Raw genomic sequence first — 26,829 nt, forward strand, 5'->3', positions numbered from 1 at the left:
CAGTATGTTAGCAAAATAAATGCTTTGTGAATTCAGGTTATTCATTGCCTTAGATCTCTGGGACAGGACCTATGTTTTTTCCCAGAGTATGAAACTTCACAATAATAAGTTTCTGTTTCATGAATCAAAGCTACCATGTGCTACCACAATAAAAACATCAGCACATACTCTTGTAGAAACAGTCCTTTTCAGAGAAATTTTGCGTTGTGCTTTAGTGTGAGCTGTATTGGTAGTTGAGAATAAGGCATAGAGCACCAAAGTATAGCACCTAGCAACAGATTTTACAGAATTTGTCCAATATTAGTACATTAGTACTTTAGTACATTTTGGAGACAAATATATTGGTGTACTGGTTTAAGGCAAATTTGTTAAAGAATCTGCAAAGGAGGGCCCCTCCAGAAAGCAAAACCCACACGGCCCCTCCCCCCAACCGGTTCGGGAAAAAATTCCTTGGAGAGAGGTGGAAAGAACCTGTTTATTTGACTGGCACAGCAACCCCAGCACACAAAATGAACAATACCCGATGACACCGAGAAAGATGACAAAATCAGAAAGTCTCTTTCAGGGGTGGTTGCTCTGTTCTCAGTCCCTCCGGCACTGGGGCAGCTGCTGCAGCCGAACGGTGCAAACCCTCGGTGCTTCCCAGGCCCCAGTCCGGAGCAGGTTCGAGATGGTCACAGAAACAGGAGCAGAGAAACAGTCCAGGAAGGGATGTGGACTGTTTACCTAGAACTAGCTAATAAGCAGAGGCCAAAGCAGAGCAGAAGCAAGAGCAGAAAAGGGAGCAAGCAAAGCAGCTAGCTGAAGCAAGAAGTGAAAAAAACAGCCCTATGTATTGGCTCGTCTCTGTGTCCCTGATGAGGGAAACCCAAACAAAACTTCCACTCTTCAGAGCCAGTCTTAAAGGCACAGAACAGATGAGTGGGGATACAAGCATCATAACGTCACCCCAGGACAATTGGCTCTATCTAGAGTGGTAAAATCCACTCCTTTTGCTTTTGTGCTTCAAGTCAAGCATATTCATGAAAATCCACCCATATATTTAAGAATACTCCTCTCACATATACCCCCATCCATACCTGCTAGAGTATTGCCCTTGCATAGTTGTTCTTGTGGGTATTTAATTGTGATTATTTAATTTCCAAATACGTGTATTTAATTTCCAAATACCTAGTAAGATGAGACTAAATATAATAGTTAATTCCTTTAACTCAGATTTTACTTAAAACACAACTCAGATTTTGTAACTTGAATAGTATTTTTGGCCTCCTGAAATCTTAAACATTAAACTGCTGTTCTTTCATGTTTTTGGAGCTGCCATAAATTGAAGCCACATGAAGTATGTTTTACTCCACTATTTCTCTATTTAAGGAAAAGTTAATCAGTAAGATCAATCTAGAAATAGCAAATTTGTTTGGAAAGACATCACATGCATGATCTCAATCTTTGCAAGAAACACCATCTCATTTTTTGCCCATCATAGCATGAATTTCCATTTGCAGGTAGAGTCAATCACAAGCTCCATCCTCCATCGATGATTAGCTCATTACCAGTCACATAGGCAGACTGAAATTACATAAAATAAACAATGATTTGAAGTAATTTTTCACAGCTATTAATTACAGGGAAACACTTTCTTTAAATTAAAAAATATGCTTTCTTTTTATACACTTTTTTCTGTTTTACAAAAATACCTAAGTAATATAATATCTAAATAGAAAGAAACAGAAATTGAGGCCTTTTACTTAATTCAAGGAAGTGTGGCAAAAGTATTACTAGAGGCATTTAGATGAGAATGCATCCTGGGAGCACAAATTTAAAAAAGCTAGACTTTAGATATCTTACCTGCAGGAGTAAATACCTCACACTGTGATGTTATTAGGTCTGTTCAGCTGAGCAGAATCTGATCAGGTCAGCCAATAATTATAATGGGACCTAACTAAAAAATTAAATTATATGGATAGTGGGGTAAGCAACTGAACTGTTGACATTCTTCCTTATGTCACTGCTGAAACATTCTGAATATATTGAAAAAATGGAATTCTGTTTACACACCATTGAAAACCCTGTGAGCAGACTGGAAAAATTATTAGCATTATGGAAATACTAAACCCAAGATGAAATTGAGAAACAGACTACTGACAAATAGCAACATTAATACTGAACTAAATCCACTGAAGTATTTTGACATGGACATTAGGACTGCTGGACATGTCCAGACAAATCCAGTCCAGTTTCTAGTCTCAGTAAAATCACAGCAGTTGAAATAACATTGGTGTGTGCTCATTAGTGTTGGTGCTGTTTGCAGTGGTCATCTGGAGTCTGGTGTGTAACATCCACAGTGGGTCTGTTGTTTTCCTTATGCTGGGATGGCAGATTCACCCTGAGCATTAGCTAAAATCTCCAGCAGCTCTACTAATGCTACCTCCTTAAAACATGATCTAGCCATGGCACAAGCTTGGTAAAGCTGACAAGCACATTTTGTTCACCATTCAGGATGACCTGGGGTCAGTCAGTTTGCTCAGGTGACATGCAACCACCGTGCTATGGCACCAAATACATAATGCCTTGCAATCACTGTCAACATTCAGAACACTTTTTGTATGGCAGGATGAACTCAGTAAAAGAACATAGTTTGGTTTTAATTTTTGTTATAATCCAGCTCAAAGAGAATGGAAATTGTCCTGAAACAAATACCCTCTTTACTGGGAATAACAAAGTAGTACAGGATTCTGTGACAGGACATTTCATTGGCTATACTTACTTCATCAGAGGCCAGGTACACACAGAGATGGGCCACTTCTTCCGCAGTAGCCATCCTGCCAGTCTTCTGTCTGGCCAGAAAGTCCTTCAGTGCCTGGATATGCAAGAGCATTTGGGATATCAAAAATAAAAACCCAATTATTTTTACCTACTGACATCTACAAAGCAGTATTGGAAACAGGCTTCTAGTCATAACTTCCTTTAGGGCATTACGTAGGGAATTAAAGCTGGAAAAACATAAAATCAACAGGGATATGAATTTCAGATTGAAAAACATAAGGAGACTTTTAGAAAGCAGCTAAATCTCTGATTCTAGAATAAAGCCAACATAAAATCCTTCTTCCTTTGGTGGTAGATATTCCCATGTCCTTCAGATGAGAACTTAGCATTATCTAATAATGATGGTTAAATATCCCAAATAATGTGGAAATGCATAGGCCAGAATGCTCTGTCTGTGCTGTTTTTGCACTTCCTTGTGGCTGACACATGCCACAATAGAAAATTTCCTCTGCTTTTGCACTGGATACTGTAACCAACACTTGAAGTTGCTTCCCTGGATGAGAGCCCCTGTGCATTCACTAACCAATATTGTCCTTCTGAGGCTTCAGTTCTGGTCTGGCTGTAAAGCTTCTGTCTTGAGTTCAAGCTGACCACACTTTCAAAGAAGACAGCAATGTTAAGTTATCCACAATACTCTGAAATTGAGGACATTCTTGAATATGGGCAGAAGTACAACTATATATTTGTTTTTAAAAGAGAGTTAAATATATATACATGTGACCAAGCTAATAAATTGCTTTCTCACCTGTTCTGGGTTAGGCCGGGCTTGGATTCTTTCCTGTAAAGATGGTGTGTCAACAGTTCCTAAGCAAAATTTTAAATTCAGTGTTAAAAATCAACTGCATCAGCAATCACAACAAAAGTTTATTTGTTCTATTTGTATGTCTTAACACCTATGTTTAACTTTGCAGTATAATTCAGGAGAAAGACTACAAAGCCACCAACAGAGCACAGAGTTTTAAATTTCTATAGAAGGCAAGAGTTTTGAGAATTAGTTTCAATATTTTTTGTATGGTTAAACAATGGTCAGACTGTTAGGTAGCTCTTGTCTGCTTCTAACTTCTGAGACTGCATCTTTGAAAAGAACCATTCAATTACTGTGTAATGTATGTGTAAAGTGCAGCTAGTAGGTTAATCAGACTAAACGTCCAGTTTAACCACAGAACAACAACTTTTCTATATTAAGCCTTTCAAGCCTGCCCTGTTCTTGTAGACTGCTGGTAACTTCAGTTAACACTTCCAAGTCTATTCTTTGTTAAAAAAAGCCAGACTCAATCTGGCCTTCTAGCATCTGCTTCTAGATCACAGGATAATGTAAGAGCACTTACCAGGACACACACAGTTGCATCTGATGCCTTGCTCAATGAAATCAGCAGCCACAGCCTTTGTCAGCCCAATAACTGCTGCCTTTGAGGTACTGTAGGCACACCTGTTCACAACTCCTAACACAAGGTCCATGTCAAGGCAGCACAGAAACAGAGTTATAAAGGAAAAAAAGAGCCAAGATTGTTCAATATACACCTGCTTCTGGACTCCAGCATTTCCTGTAGCAGCTGTAGCCGCTCCATAAGGGCAGGCTAGTTGGAATGCCAACTGCCAGGTTCTACTCAGGTATACACCAGAGGAAAGCACACAATCTTTCAATAGTGCAAGCCTGGGGAATTGTCTAGAAAATGTAACAAGCAGCAAAGATTTGGGAACAGTAGAAATCCATCTGTTAGTCATGATCAGGCTTCTTTGAAAGCATAGTTACAGCACTTACGTAATTGTCATTTCTTTATTATATCTCTGAAGAACATATGTACCAAGATATCACTGGAAGTAATACCTTCTTAGTTAATACATACTGGTAAAAAGAATGCTACAAAACATTAAAAAAGCTCAGAGGTAAGGATCTTGGAGTGTCTACAATTTTCTATCTGTCTCCTTGCACTTACGTTTGAGTTAATGTGTTCCCTTTTTGTCCCTAACTGATCCCTCCACAGGATTAGAAGTAGCTTTGAATTTAGAATGTCCTCTAAGTTCAAGGTGGCACAATATTTATATTGTATATACATCACCTTTATTTATACAAGGAATTCTATATAAATTTACATATTTATATAAGGATTTATATAAGGAACTCTAGCAAGCTACTGACCTTTGATGCTGGATGCCACAGAAGACATATTTATAATATTTCCAGATTTCTGTTTAAGCATCTGCAAAGAGAGTACTTATGTCACTCAAATGCAAACTGTTTTGTCATCTACAGGTTCAGCAAAACAGCCCACAGCAACACACAGAACAGCCCTACTTGATACACAGGGCAATAAAGCTCAGTTGGCATGGGTAGGTGCCATTGACTGAAGCAGTAAAGCAGAGTCTGAAATTCTCCCTCAGTTCCCCTGAGCCATGTCAGGATTGAACACTATGCCAGGAAAGGATTTTTTCCTAGGTTGCCACCTCTCAGTCATTGCCCCCTGTCGCAACAGTAAGTTACACCACACAGACATCTGCCCTTACCATCTACCAATGAAGCAACTCACTGATCCCACTCAAACTCTTCTTGTTTTGGAGAAGACTAAAGCACAACACTCTAGCATCTATGAATTGCAATTTTCTTCAAGTTACGACCTTTTAAGGCATCCTAAAATCTGATATGCCTGACGTTCTTAAAAATCCCCAAACTTTGAAAATTAAGTTCAGCTAAGAAAAAAACCACCCCCAAACAAACTAAAAACCAAACCAACCAAGCAAAAAAACCTGGAAGAATACTGAAAATAATAGTTGTCATCCAGTCATAGTCACAGCTTTCAAATCTGGCCTTGGCATTTACGGGAATGCAAACACCTTATTCAGTCCACAATGTTTTTTAGACCCAAACCTAGTGATTATGGAAAAACCAAGAAGCGTCTTGGAGCTGCTACATTCACTGAGCTGTTGTTCTCTAATCAGCATCCCTGAATTTTTTCACAAGATAGTCTTCAGAGCTGTACAAAATTCATGTTAAAATAGATGATTTATTTATACTTTGTAGCAGTGGTATTGTGCAGCTGTGTGCTGTAGTAGAATACGTTAGCACTGTATTGCAGAGACTCCATCACTGCTCTGCATAAAGTCTGAAGTATTTTAGCTAGTTTACATATGCCAGCTCCCCAGATAAATCCTCTCTACCATATCCTTTAGATAAATTGTCTACTTGAAATATGCAATGAAGAGAATGTTTAATAGTAGGATTACTATACTCTAAGGGCCCCCCATCCAAAGTGGCACGCTTGTATTTTGTACACTGCCACAGTGGCAGCAACTCTGATCTGTCACACTTTAAACAATGCAGCAGAGACTGAAAGTCATGGGCAGCCAAGCCTTGCCTTGGGGAGGAATGTCTTGATCATCAGGTACATGCTGCGAACATTGAGGTTCATTGTGAAGTCCCAGTCTTGCTCCTCACACTCCAGAATGGTTCCATGATGAACAAACCTAGAATGAGTGCATGAAGTGGATTACTGTCTGTGGCTTACATTTCTGTGACTCTTTTTCCACTGCTGTTTTGTAGCAATTAACTTTTCCAAGCTTTAAAGAGAGCTCCTTTCAAGAATGCAAGCAGCAGTGTATTTCTTCTGGTAAATATCAAGGACACAAAGCAGACTCAATATGTGCAACAAAATGATTGGCAACAGAAGAACCAAAAAAAAAAAAAAAAAGGCTTTGTTCACTGTTGTGCTGGAAGGGCCAAAGCCATTGGTACAGGGTACCCACAGAGTGAGGAAAACACAAGTTCCAGAGCTGTTCTATCTTGGCCTAGGTTATGTGGCTGTGCAAAAAAAGTCCAGTTTTGATGGAAACACGTGGAGGTTTCTATTAAGAATATAAAATCCATTAAAACATAACAAATAAAACGCATTGAAGTAATAGAAAGTAGTTCTGGAGGACAGGGAAAACTAGAAAAAGTAGTAGCAAAGAGATTCTGGTTACCCTGCAATGTTACAGAGGACATCAATCTTTTCAATCTCCTTGGCCAGATTTTCTATCTGCTCCTTTTTGGTGACATCCAGAACCCGTATCTGAATGCCTAGAAAAAACACAGCATTTGCTTCAATGTATTTCATTGAGCTGAGTGTTTTTCTGATGTGCTAAGGATAGCACTTGAAATTTAATTCACTCAATGATCAAGTTTGTGCAGTGGTTAATCTGGGACAGCATATGATGCTATTTCAAATTTCAGGAGAGAATGAAAATGATCAACTGTTTTAATTGTTATGCAGCATGACAAGCAGATGAGCTAGCTTAATTTACTATAAAAACATTCCAAAGAAGTTTGAATTGCACTGTAGTCTCACAGAAGAATTAGAGAACTCATATAATCATAATAAACTTTCACACTCATTATCATAGAATAACACCTGGAACTAGTTACATGTGTCTTACAGTCTCATTACATGCCACATCCTCATGTGTAGTTGATGATACTATGAATGAGCTTTATATAATTTAATTAATAAAGCAAAATTATTTTGCATAGACAATTAAAATTATGAGGGCAGTCACTCTGGAACAGGGTCCTGCAGATGAAATTCCATCCTTAGAGATGTTCAGAACTTAATGAAACATAGCCCTGAGCAACCTGCTCCAACCAGTGCCACTTTGAGCACTAGATGGAACTACACGGCGTCCCAAAGTCTAACCCAACAGATGATTCCATGAAACACTGTAAAGCTCTCTGTAAAGCATCTGAGTATTGCCAAAGGAGAATTTGATTTGAAATGGATAAAACCCTGGGTTTTTTTGAAACCAAAGCACCAAGCTTTGGTTTCCATGAAAAGGCTTTCTGTGCCTTAGTTAAATGTAGAGACACTTTTGAAGAGATTTGTGCATTCGATCAGACTACAGGCTGGTGATTAACATCACATTGGAATTACCTCTCCTGGATAAAATTCAAAGACCTCAAAGTGCCAAGTCTTGATGAATTATAGACTGATAATCTTATGTCTAAAGGATGGAAATGGCTCTGAGTATATGGAAAATTATTTCTTTCCTTGTGAGCATACTATCAGAGGAAAAAAATGTAACATTTTTCCAAATACCCTCAGAAGGAACCCGAAAAGCCCTCAAGTTCCCAAACAATTACAAAGGGATTTCTTTTTGTGAGCTCCATTTGGCAGAGCCTGATAGTCATGCTAAAAGTTGTGCCAGCTGTGGTTTTGTGTATTTTACTGTCAGCCTTTAGTAGGAATTCTTTAAATCCACTTTCTTCTCTCAAATCAAGTTAGAAGCATTGTCAGCTGTGAACTACACCAAGTCTTATTTTTATTTCAATACTGAAAAAATACTTTTTAACCTACTATCCCACTTGTGATTAGAAACATGCCTGTGCAAAACCTGCTCCTTGAAGCATGTTCCTGTGTTGGCAGTACAAAACAACCTTCAGGCCTGAACATTTATACCACAGAATAGGCATATCTAGTGTTGCTAGAATTACATTTCTAAAGACATATGGATTCTATAGGACAATACAGAATGCATTAAAAGGACAAGCCAAGTATGGACCATAGAAATGCAAGACACTAGGTTTACCTTTTTGTATAGTGGGATGTTCTCTTGATCAGAGAAAAAAACATCCCATGCCTTCCAGAGTGATGCACTTGATAATTAGCCTAGTGAAGGCAAAAGGTAACTGAAATGGGTGCTGTTCCAGCAAACATCAACTTCTTCTGTGACACAAGAAAATCAGTTATTCCACATGTCTGGAATAATACTCTGATATGCTGACGTTGCCATATTTTACATGGCAAATCTCTGTTCTTTTATACCACAGCATAAAGCAATGCAAACATCAGAAGAACTAGTCTGGTTTTCTTTTTTCCTGTCTTTTTCAAGCTTTCCTATCCTCAAAATGTATCTCAGACAGCCTACACAAAACTTGTAAGAGCTGAACTAATGCCTGATGTAGGGCCATTTACCTGGATATTTCCCCAGTTCTTGCAGTTTAGACTCATTGATGTCTGTAGCAATGACTTTGGCTCCTTCTTTAGCAAAAGCCTGGAGAACACAGAAACAGTTTATATTTAGATATTCCAGGTCATGCCAGAAATAAAATTTGTTTTCTTTTCAGGTGCTTTTTGGCTTGAAATAGGAGCCAAGCCAAGCTGAAGGTAGCTGATCTCTAAGTTTTCGTTCTGGGCATATCAGGGAGTTGCAGACAACTATTTAACTTTGTGTGACAAGACAGATTTAAGGTGTTTTCCCTAAAGGAAGGAATCTATAAATAAAGTATAAGAACAGTAACCAGACTAAGATAATGGAAATTATTATTGCCCTTATTAGCTGCAGTAGTAAGCAATGGGGCTAGAACTGTCCGTATTGTTAGATTTAAATCTAATTTAAATCCATTGTTAGATTAAAATATTACAAAATTTGACAGGTAAAGGCAGAAGTCATAAACCAGGATTTTAGAAATAAATCCTTTGTATCCAAGTAATTGGAATAGAACAATATTAAAAGCAGCATGACTTTTGATATTTAACCAGAGACACTGCTTCATTCTTGACAAACTCCTCAAAAGCCTCTTTTTATTGTGATTACTGATAAATCAACAGCTAAGGAAGTAAATTCTGTCAAAAGTATTCTGACATCTTGGACTGTAGCCCCTTATCTTCCAAATAGGTGTCCCAAGTGCAGCTTAAGAGGATAGTGACATTAACCATACCAGCTTTCCATGGTTGGTTGGGTATTTACAAAGTGAAGCCGTCAGGAGGATTACCTGCTCCTTGGACTGAGTGATTCATGTAAGAGCCAAGATCAGCAGTCTTCTGTGTTCTCAGCCACACTAATGAGAAACTAACCAGTCTAGCAAATATGCTACAGGAGCTTCTCCTGAGCTGTTAATTACATTAGAGAGATAACAAGATAATTCTACTGGGTTTTTTATTTGCCATGGAATAGGGAAGTAGCAGGAGAAGAACTGGTCAAAAGGAGTTATAAGCTAACTGGAAAGTTAATACATACCTTAAATGCTGTTTAACAGTAATCAAACAAAATTCATAAAGGGTTCCTTACAGTTGCTCATTGTGAACAATGTGCTAGTATCATGTGAACTTGGTTTTGTCAGTCATGAATATAGGTAAAATACCTTGGCTTTACTGTAAGGGATCCTCACAGTATCCAGCCTTAGACCAGGAAATATTCCCTCTATCATCTCTATTTTCTTCCAGAACAAAGCAACAGAGATGTTGAATAAAAGGTACAGGCAGTACCAACCATATATTGTTAAAAAAGCAGATGCAGCTGTCCTCAAATCTGGTTCTTATCCTTGTCTAACATCTCCACTCAGAGTTGAAGATTTTCATAAATTGAAACAGCAAAAAGCCTGCATGATACAGCATAGTGGCTACATTATTCCCTGATTTTTTCACTGTGTGCTTCTAGCATCATCTGTGGTTTATTAATTCAAGAACTGGTTTGGTGCAGGTGTCACTGGACAAGCTAGAACGAGAGACCTTGCACAGGCCCAGCAGAACAAACATTTTCCAACTTACAATAGCAGCTGCTCGGCCAATGCCCTGTGCTGCTGCAGACAACAGGATGATCTTCCCATCCAGCCGCCCCATGGCGCTGACCTGCACGGGAATGAACAGAAATTTAGCAAACAAGGCAACACCACCCCCCCCCCCCCCCGGAATCAGATGCAAACACATTCCCAAAACTAGACACGATCCAGGGTGTACTTCTGCCATCACAATTGTCCTGTGGCCCTCAGTTTTCCAGAGTTCTGAGAGGCAGGGCTGCCCCATCTTTTTCTTTTTTTTAGTAGTACGTAAAGGGTCTCAAGAAGTCAAAAGGCATTTGAGCTCAGAAGTTAAGCTTCATTATAACAGAAATTTGATTTTATTTTTTCTTAAACAGGCAAAAAAAAAAAAAAAAAAAGGCAGTACAATAATTGATAATCTAGTGTTTCCACTATCTGTGGTATTCTCAGAAAGCAGGCCTGTCTTCTGTTTCTCTACAAACTTTTCCATGTCCTAGACTGCAATACATCCCACACAATGCCCTGGCCTTGGTATCTGCCCTCCGTTGTCTTAGGAATCCTCCAGCACAGCAGGCTCCCAGTCCCAGTGAAGCAGGAAAGTGTGGGGGAATGAAGCCCCCAGTCTTGCCTCTTGTTCCCTGTTCTCAGGGAACACTGAGTGTGCCTGGGGCAGTAGGGAACCTCTAGGATCTGCTACCTTAGCCTAGGTGGAGCAGCCAAAAGGCAAAATACAGCCTTGTTAAAGTGCTGTGTTAGGTTTAACGAAACACAGCATAGAAAAATGCAGGCAAACAAGTGAAAACAAATACCAAATCTCACAGAACTTCCTAAAAAGTGAGGTCCCTGTGTTCTAGTCACAGTGAAATATCTGGAGTTTGTTAATTGGGTTCCCCATAAGCTAAACTGCTGCATTCTCATACTCCTCCAAGCAACTTCGCCTATGTAGATATGGGTGTAGAAAGGTGTCATAAGAACAAAGTCCTTAAATATACACACAAATCCAACACATAAAGTACTTCACTGGGAAATTAAAATAAAGGTACCATAATCTTCCCTATGTTAGCAGCCAGTGCTGTCCTCTAGAGATGTTCAAATCCATGCTGTGACTCACATTACTGAGTCAAATCCTACTTTTTGAACAAATTATTCTTTTATTTTGATTAGAAATTCTGTATTATTAGATGTTTTTCCTAACAAAAGTTGCACCAAAACTGTTTCCTGAAGGTTACACATTCAACAAATGAGACTTCTGAAGCAACATAATGGAAGAATTTTTTTTCTTTCCAAAAGCCACCTGGACCAGTTCAAGTACTTCCCCAAAATGCCTTAACACGTGGGAAGCAAAATGCATTATAAATACATTTTTCAATCTAATAGTCATGTTTTATGAACATTTGCCATACTGATTCTATGAAGCCTTTACAAATAAATATTAATACAGTTACTCACCAAGAGATCTAGAACAGCTTTGCTATATTCACCGACCCTTGTACCAAAGGAAGTTCTATATTATTTTTTTTTCCCTGTGCTTGTTGGGATTTGTAGTCCAACCTGGACGAACGTAATTTCCTGTTGAAATACTGAGATGCTGCCATCTAGTGAAACTGAGGATTTTAAAAAAGTGTGATTTTTCTCCTGCACACGAAAGGACACAAAAGTATCACTAGCATTAGCTGACTCTTACAACGGGAATTCAAGAGATCAGTAGGATTCCCACCAAAAGGCCACAAACCTGTTTTTCCAAGCAATGTCTTTCTGCAATGTAGATTATCAAATTCCAAACCAGGACAAAACTTAGGTGACTATTTTTTATTGTTGTTAAACTGGAGATTTGCCAACTTATCTTTTGTTTCTAGTGGTTTAACTAGCATATATTAAAGCAGAATGAATGTCATTAGACTGAAAAATTCTAGAACAAACTAATTTAGCTATAAGCTCACACCAGACTTAAAGCTATCTGATAGTATTATTAAGGAATTTGGTGTCCTGCCTAAACATCAGTTAGTTCTCAGAAAAGCCACTTCTGTGGATAAAATGGGACACACATACACAAAAGTTCAGTTTATCCTGTGTTTCTGCTAAGGTTTTCTTTCTTTTTAAAGCTTTCTAAATCAGCTCCCCAGTAAACAAAACCTGTAATGACTCAATTTGCTAAAAGCAGTTATGCCTCTAAGCTTTTGCCACCTGTTGCAATAAGTTTCTGCTTTTTTTAGTTCAATCACCAGAAAAATCACCAAACCTAGTTGTTTCAAGCAAGTAATAATTAACAAAAAAACCAATGGAAATTGTATATAGAAGAGGTAGATATATATATACACCTTCTTTCCCAATTCTGGAAGAAAAAATATCAGTCTAATTAATTTATTAGAACAACAAAATGCTGGTGGCCAAAGGAAATCTCGTTCATCATAGTAGGAAAAAGTAACAAACCAAACCAAACCAAAAAAAACCCAACCCAAAACAAACCCAGAAAACTTACAACCAACCTCAAAAAAGAAACCACCACAGACCTACCAGCACTTTGCATTTATCCTTATCCCTGTCAGACAATAAATTCCTGTGGCTGTGATCAGAAATAAGACTCTGTAATGGTATTTGGAACCTGTATATCATCATGCCTTTAAAAGCTTTCCAAAACACATTCCAGACTAGAGATTGAGATAAATCCTTGCAGCCTACAGGAAAAGTAGTTGGCAGTTTCCAGCCATTCAAAGTAAATAGAAGGTTGATTCTTTACCAAAGAAGTACCTCCATCAGGTACATAATCCTTGTGTGCCTCCTCCAGTTCCAGTAACTGCTGAATGCTCAGGAACATGTCAGTGGAGCCATCTGCTTGTCAGTTTGGGTGATCCTAACAGGACCTAGCATCACAGAGATTTGTTCCTATAAAATAAGGATGATGCTTTTGATGCAGGTATCTTCCTTAGGGTATGACTTTCTCATCTCATGGTAATGATTTTATCCTTAATGGAGTTGATCACAGGTTCTGAGCGGCCAATTCCTATTTAGTTGGTAATGGAGGGCAGGAAAGAGAGGAGGATCTATATTTTAGACTTCAACCATTTTCTCATAGACCCAAAGAATTAAATAAAACTTTGACAATAGTAAATTTCTGCACAAGTAATTACTGCAGAAGGTTATAGAGGATGGAGACAAGAAGAATAATAATAATGGAAGTGATGAAATCAGTATAAAAGACTAATTTGGTAACATTTAGACACAGTGTTGCAGTCAGCATCCCTGGATCATAGCACAAGTGAACAGCAAAACCATTTTTACATATTTAACACAAACTTTATTGTCAAGTCAAAATTTCTTGTATAAAACATACAAAATGTAGGTCTCACAATACAGATAAGTAGGTTAACAAGAGCCCATCTTGCCCCAATGATCTGGTTTGTTTTCCCTTCACTAGAGAAGCAGAAAAGTGTGAAGTCCAATTGCTTCCTACTTTAAAAAAGTGCAATTAGACAACTTCAGACAGGTATATTGAAAAATGATGCAAAATTCAAAGTTACTCACTGTACCATAATTGGCTGAGCTGCAGAAACTTTTAAGGAGTTTAAGAGGAACCCTTGATTGTGTGCTCTACAAACACAAGATCAGTAACTTCGGTTGCAGGGACCTAAGAAGTCAAGATTGTGGTGAAAATGCAGTTTTTGTTGGCCCAAAGAATATATGGTATAAAAACCACATGCTAAGAAACAAAAAGAAGATTTCTTGCCAAGTCAACAGCACTCTGAAGACAGAAATATCAACATCTCAGAAAAGGGCTGTTTTAGGAATGACAGAATGAAAACTTTGAGACTGAGAAGTTTCACAGTAGATTAGTTTGTGATCCATTCCTTTTCCCTTTTTTCTTCCGATACATTAGCTTCCCTTTCCTATGAAAAAAATCCACACCAAAACACCAAAGTAGAACATCAGCAGCTTGGCGGGTTGTGGGGCAACATCTGGTTTTCCATCTTTGTCCTCATATTCCAGCTTTCCCAGCTGTGAGAAGTAGAAACTCCAAGACAGCAAAGATGGAAGCAGCTGATGGTTTTTAACCTGAAGCAATTTTCTTTTGTATATGCAGATCCTGGCTGTAGGCACTGTAAGGGCAGCTTACAACAGAGCATCTTTACTGGGTTTTGCAGTCAGGGGCTTTATCTCTGTCTGGAGCCCCAAAGAAGTGCCTAAGATGTTCTTGTGTGGACTCTCTGCCCTCAGGTCGTGTATCTGTACAGAAGACAAGAACATTAAAGCCTTTCTTAGTTAGACAAGCAGCAGGAGTACAGTGATTTAATCTTGATTAGTGTTTTGTCTGTCAGCTATGAAAGCTTCCCTCTGGGGAGCTTTGTGTTGTGAGGAAAGCTGTGCTGTTACCAAGTGGCCATCACAAAACCAAATAATGAGTCATGTTCTTTATGGAAGCCTGCTACTAATACCTCAAAACCTGGCTACTCTTCAACATGTCTGCTGGGGCCCTCTGAAAGCTGTGAGAAGCATGAGGGCAGAAGGTCACTAAAAGTCATCAGGCCAGATACAAGAAATCTGAAGTGATGCTGAGGAACAGAAGTTCTCATCAAAACAGCTATTATTGCAGCTGGGACCAGGCAGAGTAGCAAAAGCAACATCAAAGGCTAAAGTCTACCATCTTGAAAAACTTCAGAAAAAAGCTAACCAGTTAACTTTATATACTTTTACCAGAAATCTGTGCTTAAGCAAAGTTAAAAAAGCAAAACATTTTAGAGCACCAGTTATCTAATAACAATATTTTGCTGATTCACTTCTAAAAGTCACTCATCAACACTTCCACTGTAGAAAAGGAAAAAAAGATTTGTATATTCTTCAGCAGGCGAAGGATTCATTTTGGTATTTTGATTCTGTAGAGCATACAGAAGTTTCACAGCTCAGATGGTCTGCTTTTCAACAGTCATATGACAAACCATTCAGGAACACTGCTACCATGCAAGTTTCAGATCCCAGGCCATCCCTTACATTTTGCATCTTCAAATCTTATAGGACACTACCACTGTGTTACGTACCTGTTAGCACACCCAAGTTGGAATTATCAAAGAAATTTGTTGGACGAGTCGGATTTAGAGGTTTTGGTAGGTCCTGAGTCACTGTTTCCTGAGAAACAGTTTCCTTACAGGGTGAAGGTGTTTGCTCTTTAAAGAAGTATGACACTGCCTTCTTAGGAGACTTTGGTATTGTCTTTTGAGTAGTTTCTCTTAAGGATTGTTCTCTCAATTTTAGTGCTCTTTCTTTCCATTTCCTGAGTTCTTCTTTCAGTTGAAGTTCATCACTGCAAAGAAAAGAACCCCAGCATTCAATTAAGAAAAGTTTAAAGCAATTTCTTTAAGAAAAAATTCCTGAAGAACAGAGAGTTCCTGTATTTTCAGATGATGTGTGACAGACATGGCAGTATAATAGTTGTGTATCTTGATTTCAGAGGATTTTTTTAAACTGAAATTCCTTCCAATGTACAATTCAAGTGTAGCTTCCATAATTTAAAAGATTCTTAAGAAAGTAAGCAATTTAAAGTTCAAAAGGCCTCTATGGCTTTATAAGCCATAAAACACTAGCTTTAAATAAAAGTTCATGATGTGAAATCTAAAATCAATGGTTACTCATTTCTATAGGTCTCCCAGAAACATACACTAATGATGTACATAAATACATAAATGTACATAAATGATTTGACATGCTGCTAGTCAGCTGTCTGCTTACCTCAATAGAAGGTCATTTTGTTTCTTCAGCTGCAAGTTCTCTTTCTGTAGCTTGGCTTGTTCAGATTTTAGAACAAGTATTTGTGTGCTCTGCACAATACCACTGCCACCACCACAAGTAAGGGGTTTTTGGGGTTGCTGAGGATCTGCTTCTTTCAGCACTAGAAAATAGATTTATACAAATGTGTGTGCATAATTTGGAGAGTGCTTAAAATCAAACCAATACATTTTTTAGCCTATTCCTTTTTGTGGTCTTATATGTCAAATTTCACGGGGTTACAAGTGCCATTCCAACAGTTACTCTTTTTTCTACAAAAAAATACACCTCCCAGTATTCACACTGCCAGGGAGATAATAAGAAACATGACAGATTCTTCACTGGGCCATTTAGAGGTAAACTAGTTATTGTTCCAGGTATGTCATAGCTTTGATTAGAACTATGTATTCATATGTCAAGGAGAAAGTGGCAACATGAGCTACCACCACTGCAGCTTATCCCTGCACAAGAGCAAACGTGGCTGGAGAAAAACACAAGAACTGCTGTGATTGTAATGCAGTTCATATGCAGCTGATGGAATCTACTTTCCATCTCATCTTCCAATGCACCCAGTTCTCCTCATACCCTTTGAGTACAAGGCCTGCATCTCAATCTCATCTTCAAAGATTTAGTCTCAAAACTCAGAGTTTAACATGAAAGAGTCCCTTCTATTTATCTTGACTTTACCAGTAACATCTTGCTCTTGGTATGCTCTCCTCAGTTCTTCTTTTAGCTTTGATAACTGCTGTTCTTGGTGTTCTGCAAGGGCTTCATAATTAGCAAGTCTATATGAAGCAGAAAGGGAGAGGGGAAAAAAAACACAAAAAACCTCAGTTTAATAATTATTACAATTTCAGCTGAATTCCAATGAACTATCAAACACAAGACACAGCCATGTTTTACAAGAAAAACTACATAAACCTGGTTGTCAGTTAGATTTTGGATAAAGTGCACCCAAAAGCTGGACTAATTATTTTTGGTGTATCCTTCTCTCTAATCAAGTAGAGAGTGCTTTCAGTTATTGCTTTCCCCTTGCCTTCTTTTGTGAGAACAGTTATTTCATATATGGCTGAACACAGTTGATTGAGAAATTTTGGTGGGTGTATAGGGAAGAAGTTTTGTAAGCAACCCAAGGTGTGTAGAGATTTTACTTTCTCTAACCACTATAAAAACTTACAACACCTCAAGCTGAATGCTAACTACTTATTATGTAGGAAAAGAGCAAAGTAGAAGCTAAGAATGAAGTAGTTGAGAATTGTAAGATAAAATTTGAACTTACTTCCTTTCAAAGGAGTTGGATTGTTTCATTCTTTCCAGATCACATTTTACCAATTGTGTTTTGAGATGGTCAATTTCTTCTTTGTACAGCTCAGCACCTTCATCTAATTTTGCCTGAAAATAAAATATTTAGTACAAATAAGGGCGTTTTACTTAGCAATGAAATTAAGGGATGCTTGCCTTGTATCTTTACTATAGATCTGCTAGATTTTGCAGGACAAGACCAGGAACAGGAAGTTATTTTCCACTAAGGTGGCTCACATTACCAACTAGCACTATAGTAGCAGTTGGTATCCTACACTGGTGTATTACATGCTACTATATTTTAGGAAGTTTTGCTGACTTCTGTGCAGATATAAATCTGTGAATTCTAAATTAGCATGCAAATGTTGAGTAAATAGATCATGTTTCAGTTTAAAAGTTTTAAGATGTTTCAAGTGCTTCAGAAATGCATCACATACAAGTGACACGTTTAGTTTATAGAATTGTAATATGGATTCTAAATGTTGCCACTGATGGTTGCACTGGTAGAATGTGAAACTGGCTGCTAAACAAGCAAGTGGAATTTACTCTAGGAATGCCATACAGAATAAATACATTGACTGGAGATATGGAGAGCTATGTTTCACCTACAACTGTTGTCAAGCCTGCTTTGTGTCTTTAATCAGAGGAGAAAGAGAAGAGTGAAGTATTTTGCTCATACCTGAAGACTCTGTTTCTCTCTTAAGGCAGTCCTGAGGCAATTATCCATCTCATTCAGTTTGGCTTGCAGTTGGGTGAGCTCACTTGTCTCTGTTCTTATTCTCATCTGTGCTTGTAACTTGCTTATCCTGTCATCTCTCTCTTTGATACTTTCTCCCACTTCATTTATTACATTTTCTAACTTCTGAATTTTTACTTCCATAGCCTATTGAGATACATCAATCAGTCAGTTATGAGCAGTAACAGTAACAGCACATGGTCATATTCTTAGCAAAAACTAGCAAAAACCCGAACCACACAAAAAAAATCCCAACACTACAGGCTCTATAGCAACTCTTCATGTCCAAGTCACTGTTTTATGTCACCTTTTAATAGTCTAGAACACTCAAGTCTAAGAAAAGAAAAAGTGTTTTGGAGAAGGGTAACTGTGGCATAAAAAATGAATTATCAATTCTTGTGATTAAATAGAGAATTCTTCTCCAGCTTCATGTATAGTGAATACCATATACTTACAGGAAGCATCAAGAGTATCACCCAATAAAGTCAATACTTCCAAAGCAAATAAAAGCTTTCATATCAATTTCTAAACTCAACATCTATTTGTGTACAGAAATCAGGCCATTAAAATAATCATGTTACAGGCAAGAGCTCAAAATTGCACTTTGGAAATAAAAGAGCTACTGAAATGAAGTGTACTCTATTTGTATTGTGGTGGCATAGATTTACAGTTGCCATCAATCCTTATTTTCAGTTTGGAGTACTCTCCCTTAGAAAGCAAGCATTAAAGAAGCTTTCCTCAGAAGCAAGTACTGGTACCTTTTTATCTTGTTCTGCAGCCTTTAATTTATTATGAAGCCTATAATTTTCTTCTTCTAATGCCAGACTGGCAGAGCCACCAGGGGCCAGTTTTTCTTTTAGAGTGTTTAGATCCTGAAGCAACTCTTCATTTTTCTCTTTTCTTTGTTTTAATTCAACATCAGCATTTTTACTATAATCAGCAGTTCTGGCATCCAGTTCTGAAGAAAGTTCAAGGAGTATCTGAAAATCAGAAGCATTACACAGAATATTTTTTTAATCTGCTAGAAATATGGCAAGTGAAGAAACAGGAAGTACCTTAGCCTGCATTATTATCACATTCTTGTTTCAGTGCCCCATTTGACAATGCTTGCTGTCAGAAATAGTATCATTATCACTCAAAGAACAGTTTAATTTACAAAAGAACAGGAGGCAGAAAGGGGCACAAGACACGATGATAGTGTATTGCAGGTTTACAAGTATTTCTGCATTAACTCAAACTCTAATATTAAAGAAACAAAATGAACTATAATGGGAAGACTTCTTGAAAGTCAGCCAGAGAAAACCTAATTATTCACAGATTTTTCTTACTAGAATGTATTCACTGACTAAAGGGAATGAAACCTGCACATTGGACTATTCTAGAAACCCACATGTTTAACATGTCAGATAAATAAAAACTTCACAATTCTCAGAAAATGACAATGTTTACTAGATTTTTGTTTGTTAAAAGCTTTGATCTACATAATATTAGGGTAGGGAATTCTTGTGAAAACCTTGCCAACACTGCAAAATCCTAAAAGTGTCAAGACAGACTGTTGACTCTACAGAAGAAACTTATAAAAATAGGCTAAACTTAAGATTTAATCAGAAAGATGAAATCTTGTGAAATCCTGTTCATAGTGCACTAAATCCTGAAAAATGCTCTCCAGATTTCCAAAAGAGGCAAGTGGTAAGCATGAGAAAGAAAGAAGTGCAAATATAAATTTGACTGAGTCAAAAATGGCTATAGTAGTTTTGATAAAGTTTGGCAAGAAAAGCAACATTTTTCAGAATTCAGAGTAATAAAACCCCAAATAAACAACCCTATTCCCATTTATTAACTAGAAAGTCTTTTAGAAAGCAACTTTTCAAGTTAAAAAAACTTTTGAAAGTCTTTTAAATATTCCTACATTTTGCAGTTCAAGTATGAGTAAATGCTGATAATAAATGAATGATGATTTAAGAGCCTTTTTTGTGTTTTGTTTTCAACCATAGGCATTTGCAGTGCTTACACAAAATCGTTCTCTGATTCTGTAACATTTAATTTTACCTTCACTTTAGGAGTCCAGAATTTAAAGATTTGCAGGAGTCTTTCATTATCTTTCTTTAGTTCTTCTTTCAATTCCTCTGTATCCCAGTGAGTTTCTGAACAAACTTCCCAGAACTGTATTGTTTCTTTTCTAGCACTTGCTTCCTGGTCTAACTCTGCTTCTATGCAGAGAAGTTCATTTTCCATTTCTGATACATCTTTGAGAATGCTCTTAAAAAAAAAGGGAATTAAATTTTAAGTACTGGTTTGATTAGCACATGTCTAAATATACCTTCTGTCCTCTCACTTATCAGTATAGCAGGGAGTCTATTTTAGCATCTAATTATCATTTAAAAGGAGTTTTGCTAGACTTAAAATTACACCCTATTGGGAAAGCAAGAAGACAATCCATGTTCCTGGGACAGGTGGAAAGGGGGGGGGGGGGAAGTGCTTATTAGCAAAAGTTTATTCCATTGTTTTAGAACAAGTTATCTTGGTATTGAATAGTATGTAATATAGAGGGCAATGTAGTAAATAACAGTCACAACTATTTTCTAACCTAATAATTTTTTTTCAGCTACTTTATGAAGCAAAACCTTCTTATTATAGAACTAGCAGCATAAACAATATCTCTATTTTTTCACCCCTCCCTTAAAAGAAGTTTTAACAGATAAAGCCAATGCCATTAGATTCCCACCACCACATGACCCCATGCCTTGGAATGAGTTTTTATTGTCTATTTTTTTCCCCAAATATTACCTCTGCATCCAAGTAGAAACTCTGCAGTCCTTCACAGCTGTTTAACTCTTGAGATGATACTTCATTCTGCTTCAAATTAATGTTCCTGAGACACTGAATCTGGGCCTGTAGGTGATCTTGTTTTCTCTTCTCCTCCAGCAATTCCATTTCATACTTGTGAACAGTAGTGTGATATTCTCTTCTCTTTGTGCAAACAGAGCTGAAGAGAAGCTGTTGCAGAAGCACAGAATCTATCAGTGAGCCTGTTTTAAAATGGTACCCTGCATCCAGCTAAAATACAGTATTTTATAATTCAATCTACTTACTCTCTGAGCCTCTAAATGTCCAAGATAACTAACATGACTAAGAAAATCAGGTTCACATGTGCATTATAGTAATGGCATGTAAGCCTTTTAGCTGAGAGCAGTTGTCCAGTACACTATTTGCTGTAGACTGCAAAAAAGCCAAGAAGTCTAAAAGGCCAAGACAGTCTTACACAAATCTAAACTTTGAAAAACGAAGTGTTCTTTGTTATATTTATTTTCTCTTGGAGTTGTGAAAGGTGCAGATGATCTATAAGAATAATATCATTGTGCTGATTTAAAACTTTATTCTAGCAGAGCTCACTAGTTGAATTTTAAACATCTTTAACCATGAAAGTTAAAAGCCAACTATGGAAAAAATTAAACCTACAGTGTCTGTGTTAAGTTATAAAATGAGACCCTTTGGAATATTAGTTCAGCTTCCAAGTTAATGGTTATTTGTAGACATCACTGACTCTCAAGAACCTCAGCCCCTCTCTCTAGGCCTCTGCATGTTTCCATGCTCTAACCAAAAAACCCCCCAGCCCTTAGTATTTCATGGTAAATAAAAGAAACAGAAAAAACTGTCATTCACTGTACCTCTGCATACATTAACAGGAATTCTTCCCCAATTACCCTTAACCTTTTTGCTAATAATTTTAGCCTAATGGAGAAACTGATTCCAAACGGGAGAAGGCTGTAAAATCAAACTACCTGGGCAGTTTTGCAGAGTAAGGATGCATCTCCAAGCCATCTTGCATGTCTCTTTCCCCCCACAGAGAAATAGTCATCTATTATTTGATTTATTTGATTTTTCTGTACTCTAGTACAGAAAGGAAACTCCATTTTCCAATTAAAATGGAATAATATTAATGAAATAATTCTGTGCAAAGCAGCAACTACAGTTAAGAACTAAGTTTGATTTACATTTTCTAAGATTGTAAAGCAATTACTCTTCAGCTTATTTTCTCCAATGTATGGATTCTCAAAACCCAAAGCTAGAGTATATAAAATCCTAGCTGTTACCATTGAGAGTTTATTTTAAAAAACCCCAAACCCAAATCCAAACAAGATGAAGCATCCACATATTCAGCATTATAAGTTGGTACCTTCAATTTGGTCAATAATTTCTGGAGACGAGTGTTAATATCCTCATTTTTAGTTTGAAGCATTTTGACTTGTTTACTCTGTTCCAGTGGAAGCTGAGGCAGTATCACAGCTAGCAGTGCTTTCTGACTGTTCAGTTCACTCTTCAGCTTAAGAGACACTGTAGAGAGACATTCATATCTCTTCCCCATACTTGGGAATTTCTCAAGAAGCTCCTAAATGCAAGAGAAACAGATTAATTTGTTCACAATGAGGAAAAGTGTGATTAGCTATAAACAGAAACATAAAATAAATTACCTGACTCCAGGACTAACCCCTACAGTATGTACTGGTTTTACAACAGGAAAAGTTATTATGATTAAGACTTCAGTTTTGACTTGCCATGAGGATATGACAAAAACACCAATCCAGGCACAACCCCAGATAATTACCCAGGCAAAGTACTTCTGTTTGAGGTTCAACAGCTGAACTGCCAGATCACAACACACCCCATGCAGTGCTACAGGCTGGGGGAATAGTGTCTGGAAAGCTTCCCAGCAGGAAAGGAGCTGGGAGTGCTGGTCAATAGCTGGCAGAACATGAGCCAGGGTGTTCCCCAGTAGCCCAGAAGGCCAAGGGCATCCTGGCTTGTGTCAGGAATAGTGTGGCCAGCAGGACTACAAAAGGGATCAGCACTAGCAAGGCCACACCTCAAATCCTGTGTTCAGCTCTGGGCCCCTCACTACAAAAAGAACATGGTGGTGCTGGGGAGTGTCCAGAGAAGGGCAATGGAGCTGGGGAAGGGTCTGGAGCACAAGTCTTGTGGAGTGGGTGAGGGAGTTGGGGGTGTTTCAGCCTGGAGAAAAGGAGACTGCAGGAAGACCTTATCATTCTACAACTGCCTGCAAGGAGGGCATAGCCCTCTTTGGGGGTCAGCCTCTTGTCTCCAGTAATATGTGATAAGTTGCACTAAGGGAGGTTTAGACTGGTTATTAGGAAAAATTTCTGAATTGAAAAGGCTGCCAACCTCTGGAACAGGCTGCCCAGGGAAGTGGTGGAATCACCATCCCTGAAGCTACTTCAAACATTTGTACACCTGGCACTCAGGGACACGGTTTAGCAGTGATCATGGCAGTGCTGGTTTAAGGGCTGGAATCTATAATCTAAGAGATTATAGATTCCAACCTAAATGATTCTATGAGCCTGTATGACAAGTTATTTTCATTGGGGTGGCTGGACAGTAAATGAAAGCAAGTGAGATATTCTGTGAGCATTAAGTTGATGTGCAACCACTGAACAACAACAGCAAATCAAATGATCCCATGGTAGGCAGCACCTTAGCAAGACATTCAAACCACTTTATACATAATGCACAAAAGGCTTATGCTCCATGACAAGTGTCATTAAGTTTCTATGTGCATCCTTAAAACAAACAGAAAAATAAGGTTACCTTAATTTTCAATGTTTTGTCTGTCAAGCTGTCATTGGCCACCTGCTCTGCAATATCCACTGGGTTTACCTGAATGGACATATTGTTCAGGTTTCTCTGCTTCATTTGTTCTAAAGCATCTTCCAGTTTTGCCTTTGTTTCAACATACTAAAATAAAAATATATTTAAGTACCAGTTGAGATGAGAAGTTATGAATAACTCAGGTATGCAAATTGCAACACCCACCATCTCAGAATTTCTTTGCAATTCTGTCTTGAGCTGGTCCCGCTCAGACCTGACGTCCTGAAGAAGTTTTTGTAGCTCATCTTTTTCTTGACTAACTGATGAGATTTGTTCTTTAAGTTGTAAAGAGAGATTAGTTCTTTCAGCTAATAAGTGGTCCTTCTCACATGAGACACTATTTAATGTCTCAGTTAACTGTTGAATCTACAATGAACAGTGGAGAAAAACACAAATCACAAGTTGGTGGTTGTGGTCTTTACACACCCTATGAAGTAGTAAAATCAGTTGTGTCAAATACAAAAATCACAAATCTTAAACACTAAAAATCACACTAGCGGAAAAAAAAGTTCAAAAATAATTCTGGTGTCCTAATCACATAGAAAAAAAATTACAAGGAAGAGGAACAGTATGACACCCAAAAAGTTTATATCAGTCGACTTTGGTTTTCTGTAAACACGTGGAATCAAAGGAAAAGGGAATCAACCTATGTCTATATCATAAGAAAATTAAAATAAATAGAAGATGAGCACAAAAGATGGACAATATCTTTACATTTCCTCAACTGGAGAGTAATATTTGCTAAACTGAAGCAATCCTCAATTACACTCTTTCATCTACAAAGGAAAAATTTGACAGGTGAAAAGCTGCAAAGGAAACAATATGAAAAGCATGAGTAGACCAGAATTAGGTCCAAGATTTTCAAACATTGTCAGGCATTCAGAAAGTGTGCAAAGCACCAACTATTCAAAACCCAGTTAAGTCCAGAATGTATACAGAGGGCCTTTTAAAAGGGTGGAAGACATGTTCAATTTCTGATAATTATATTAAAAATGCACACATATGATAAATTCACGTTCATTGTAAAACTGGACCAATCAAACTGGTTACAAGGCTGAGATCAGTAGACAAAGTTATTCCTAAAAATCAATAAAGAAATGTAGACAAAATCCATTGCCCATGGTTCATGTATGTTTACCAACCATAAAGCTGATAGGGTGAGAATAAAAATAAAAGAGTTTGTGCAAACATTTAGCATATGAGCAATAAAATATCAGAATACAAAGAAGTGACTAAACACCAAAACTCCTCACCTTGTTTGTCAGGCTGTCCTTCAAAGTCTCTGACTGCCTCTGAACCTGTAACAAGTGTTCTTCCCTTTCCTTACAAGTCTCTACCATGTGCTGAAGCTCATCCTTCTCCTTGTTAAGTGAAGTGATTCTCTCAAGCTGCTCACTCATTGCCCTTTCAGTTTGCTGCTTTTCTGCCAGGAGGTCGCCATACTCAGCTGAAACACGAGTCAGGTTTTCAGTGACTTCAGTGAGCTGCAAAGAACAAATCCAAAGCAGGATTGGTATTTGTAATCACCTCTTGCATGGGCAAAAATAACCGGATGCTTTGGAGAAAATACAACCAGTAACATAATATGTTCCTAAGATTTCTTGTCCCAGCAATGAAGTTTAGATTGAAGAGTGTCGTTGGATCATCATCCAGAAACAGCGTCTGTACATATGGGTTGTTGTAAATGGATTGTTTTAGGGAAAATAATACCCCCAGTGGTTTCCAGATATAGTAAGCCAAAAAAAAAAAAACAAAAAACCCACTCCACTTTTGCTTAAAAGCCAGTCAAATGTCAGTGCTTCTGTCTCAGTGGAAGGCAGAAGTAAAATGTGGGAAAACATGCAAGACATTGTAAATCCATAAAAATGCCTTGGTTGCTCTATCCATAGTAGACAGGAGACATTCCTATATATTAAAATTAAGCCTACAATCCACACTGGCTTCAGACATTAAAACAAAAAGCAGAGAAGAAATTGACAATAGAGTAATAAATCACAGAATGTGCTCAGCTCTCCTAAAGTTGCTCAAGGATCTTCAGAATCAGATAGCTAAATGACATTATTGGAATGTATAAAATGTAAGACAGAGAAAAAAGAGAGAGAGTTTAAAGTGCATTTTTGATACTAAATAATATTCATTCATTTAGCACCAAGACATCTTTAGTTATAAATAAAGGGATTCTGTAGTACATCTATTGGAGCTCTAGAAACTGAAGCGTGCAGTAGACATGGACCACCAAACCCTGCAGAACTTGTAATTTTCTTGACAAAACTGCTTCTGACCTTCTGCTGCAGCTCATCAGTTTTCTCCTTCAATGCCCCTTGCACCTTTGAGAGGGTGCAATGCACCAAAGATTCAAAACCCATTTAAGTTCATGCTGTCTACACAGTGCCTTTCAAAAAGTTCGGAATCTATCTGCAATTAAAGATTACTGTATTAAATATGCACGCAGGTAAATTCACATTCATTGCAAAGAAGAACCAATCCAATCAAGCTTACAAATCTGAGACAAGATAAGGATGTTATTGCTAAATATCAGTAAACAAATTTAGACAAAACCCTTCACCCAAGTTCATGTTTGCTTGTCAGCACAAAAATGATCCTCTGAGAAATAAAAATTAAATAGGATTTAGGTGAAGAAAGAGTTTGGCACACCATCGAGAAAACATCAGAATACAAAGTAGTGACCAAACACCAAAACTCCTCACCTTGTTTGTCATGTTGTCCATCAAAGTCTCTGACTGCCTCTGAACCTGTAACAAGTGTTCTTCCCTTTCCTTACAAGTCTCTACCATGTGCTGAAGCTCATCCTTCTCCTTGTTAAGTGAAGTGATTCTCTCAAGCTGCTCACTCATTGCCCTTTCAGTTTGCTGCTTTTCTGCCAGGAGGTCGCCATACTCAGCTGAGACACGAGTCAGGTTTTCAGTGACTTCAGTGAGCTGCAAAGAACAAATCCAAAGCAGGATTGGTATTTGTAATCACCTCTTGCATGGGCAAAAATATGCTTTGGATGCTTTGGAGAAAATACAACCAGTAACATTAT

The 26,829-nt window shown here is 37.8% G+C and overlaps 2 protein-coding genes across 2 annotated transcripts in view; both read right to left on the reverse strand.

Annotated features, from left to right (window-relative positions):
- Positions 1–579: 579 nt before the first annotated feature.
- BDH2 (3-hydroxybutyrate dehydrogenase 2) lies at positions 580–11,798 on the reverse strand. Its single transcript, XM_058024309.1, has 10 exons — positions 11,780–11,798; positions 10,341–10,421; positions 8,766–8,844; positions 6,781–6,877; positions 6,177–6,285; positions 4,964–5,024; positions 4,152–4,265; positions 3,569–3,627; positions 2,765–2,857; positions 580–1,566 (listed from the first exon to the last, which is right to left on the reverse strand). Exons 2-10 carry the CDS (start codon positions 10,410–10,412, stop codon positions 1,513–1,515), a joined length of 738 nt encoding a protein of 245 aa, XP_057880292.1. The 5' UTR covers positions 10,413–10,421; positions 11,780–11,798; the 3' UTR covers positions 580–1,512.
- A 2,655-nt stretch (positions 11,799–14,453) lies between these two features.
- The window catches only part of CENPE (centromere protein E), a 40,067-nt gene continuing 27,691 nt past the window's right edge, over positions 14,454–26,829 (reverse strand). The window contains exons 34-45 of the mRNA XM_058024658.1: positions 23,952–24,152; positions 23,727–23,873; positions 22,300–22,512; positions 20,910–21,119; positions 20,172–20,381; positions 18,881–19,102; positions 18,066–18,269; positions 17,364–17,476; positions 16,772–16,869; positions 16,049–16,208; positions 15,361–15,623; positions 14,454–14,551 (exon numbers count right to left, since the gene is read on the reverse strand). Coding sequence (XP_057880641.1) covers positions 14,454–14,551; positions 15,361–15,623; positions 16,049–16,208; positions 16,772–16,869; positions 17,364–17,476; positions 18,066–18,269; positions 18,881–19,102; positions 20,172–20,381; positions 20,910–21,119; positions 22,300–22,512; positions 23,727–23,873; positions 23,952–24,152 — 2,139 coding nt within the window. The remainder of the gene's footprint in view (positions 14,552–15,360; positions 15,624–16,048; positions 16,209–16,771; positions 16,870–17,363; positions 17,477–18,065; positions 18,270–18,880; positions 19,103–20,171; positions 20,382–20,909; positions 21,120–22,299; positions 22,513–23,726; positions 23,874–23,951; positions 24,153–26,829) is intronic.

This window comes from Melospiza georgiana, chromosome 5, assembly GCF_028018845.1.
Source record: "Melospiza georgiana isolate bMelGeo1 chromosome 5, bMelGeo1.pri, whole genome shotgun sequence".
In the NCBI taxonomy this organism is placed as follows: Eukaryota; Metazoa; Chordata; class Aves; order Passeriformes; family Passerellidae; genus Melospiza; species Melospiza georgiana.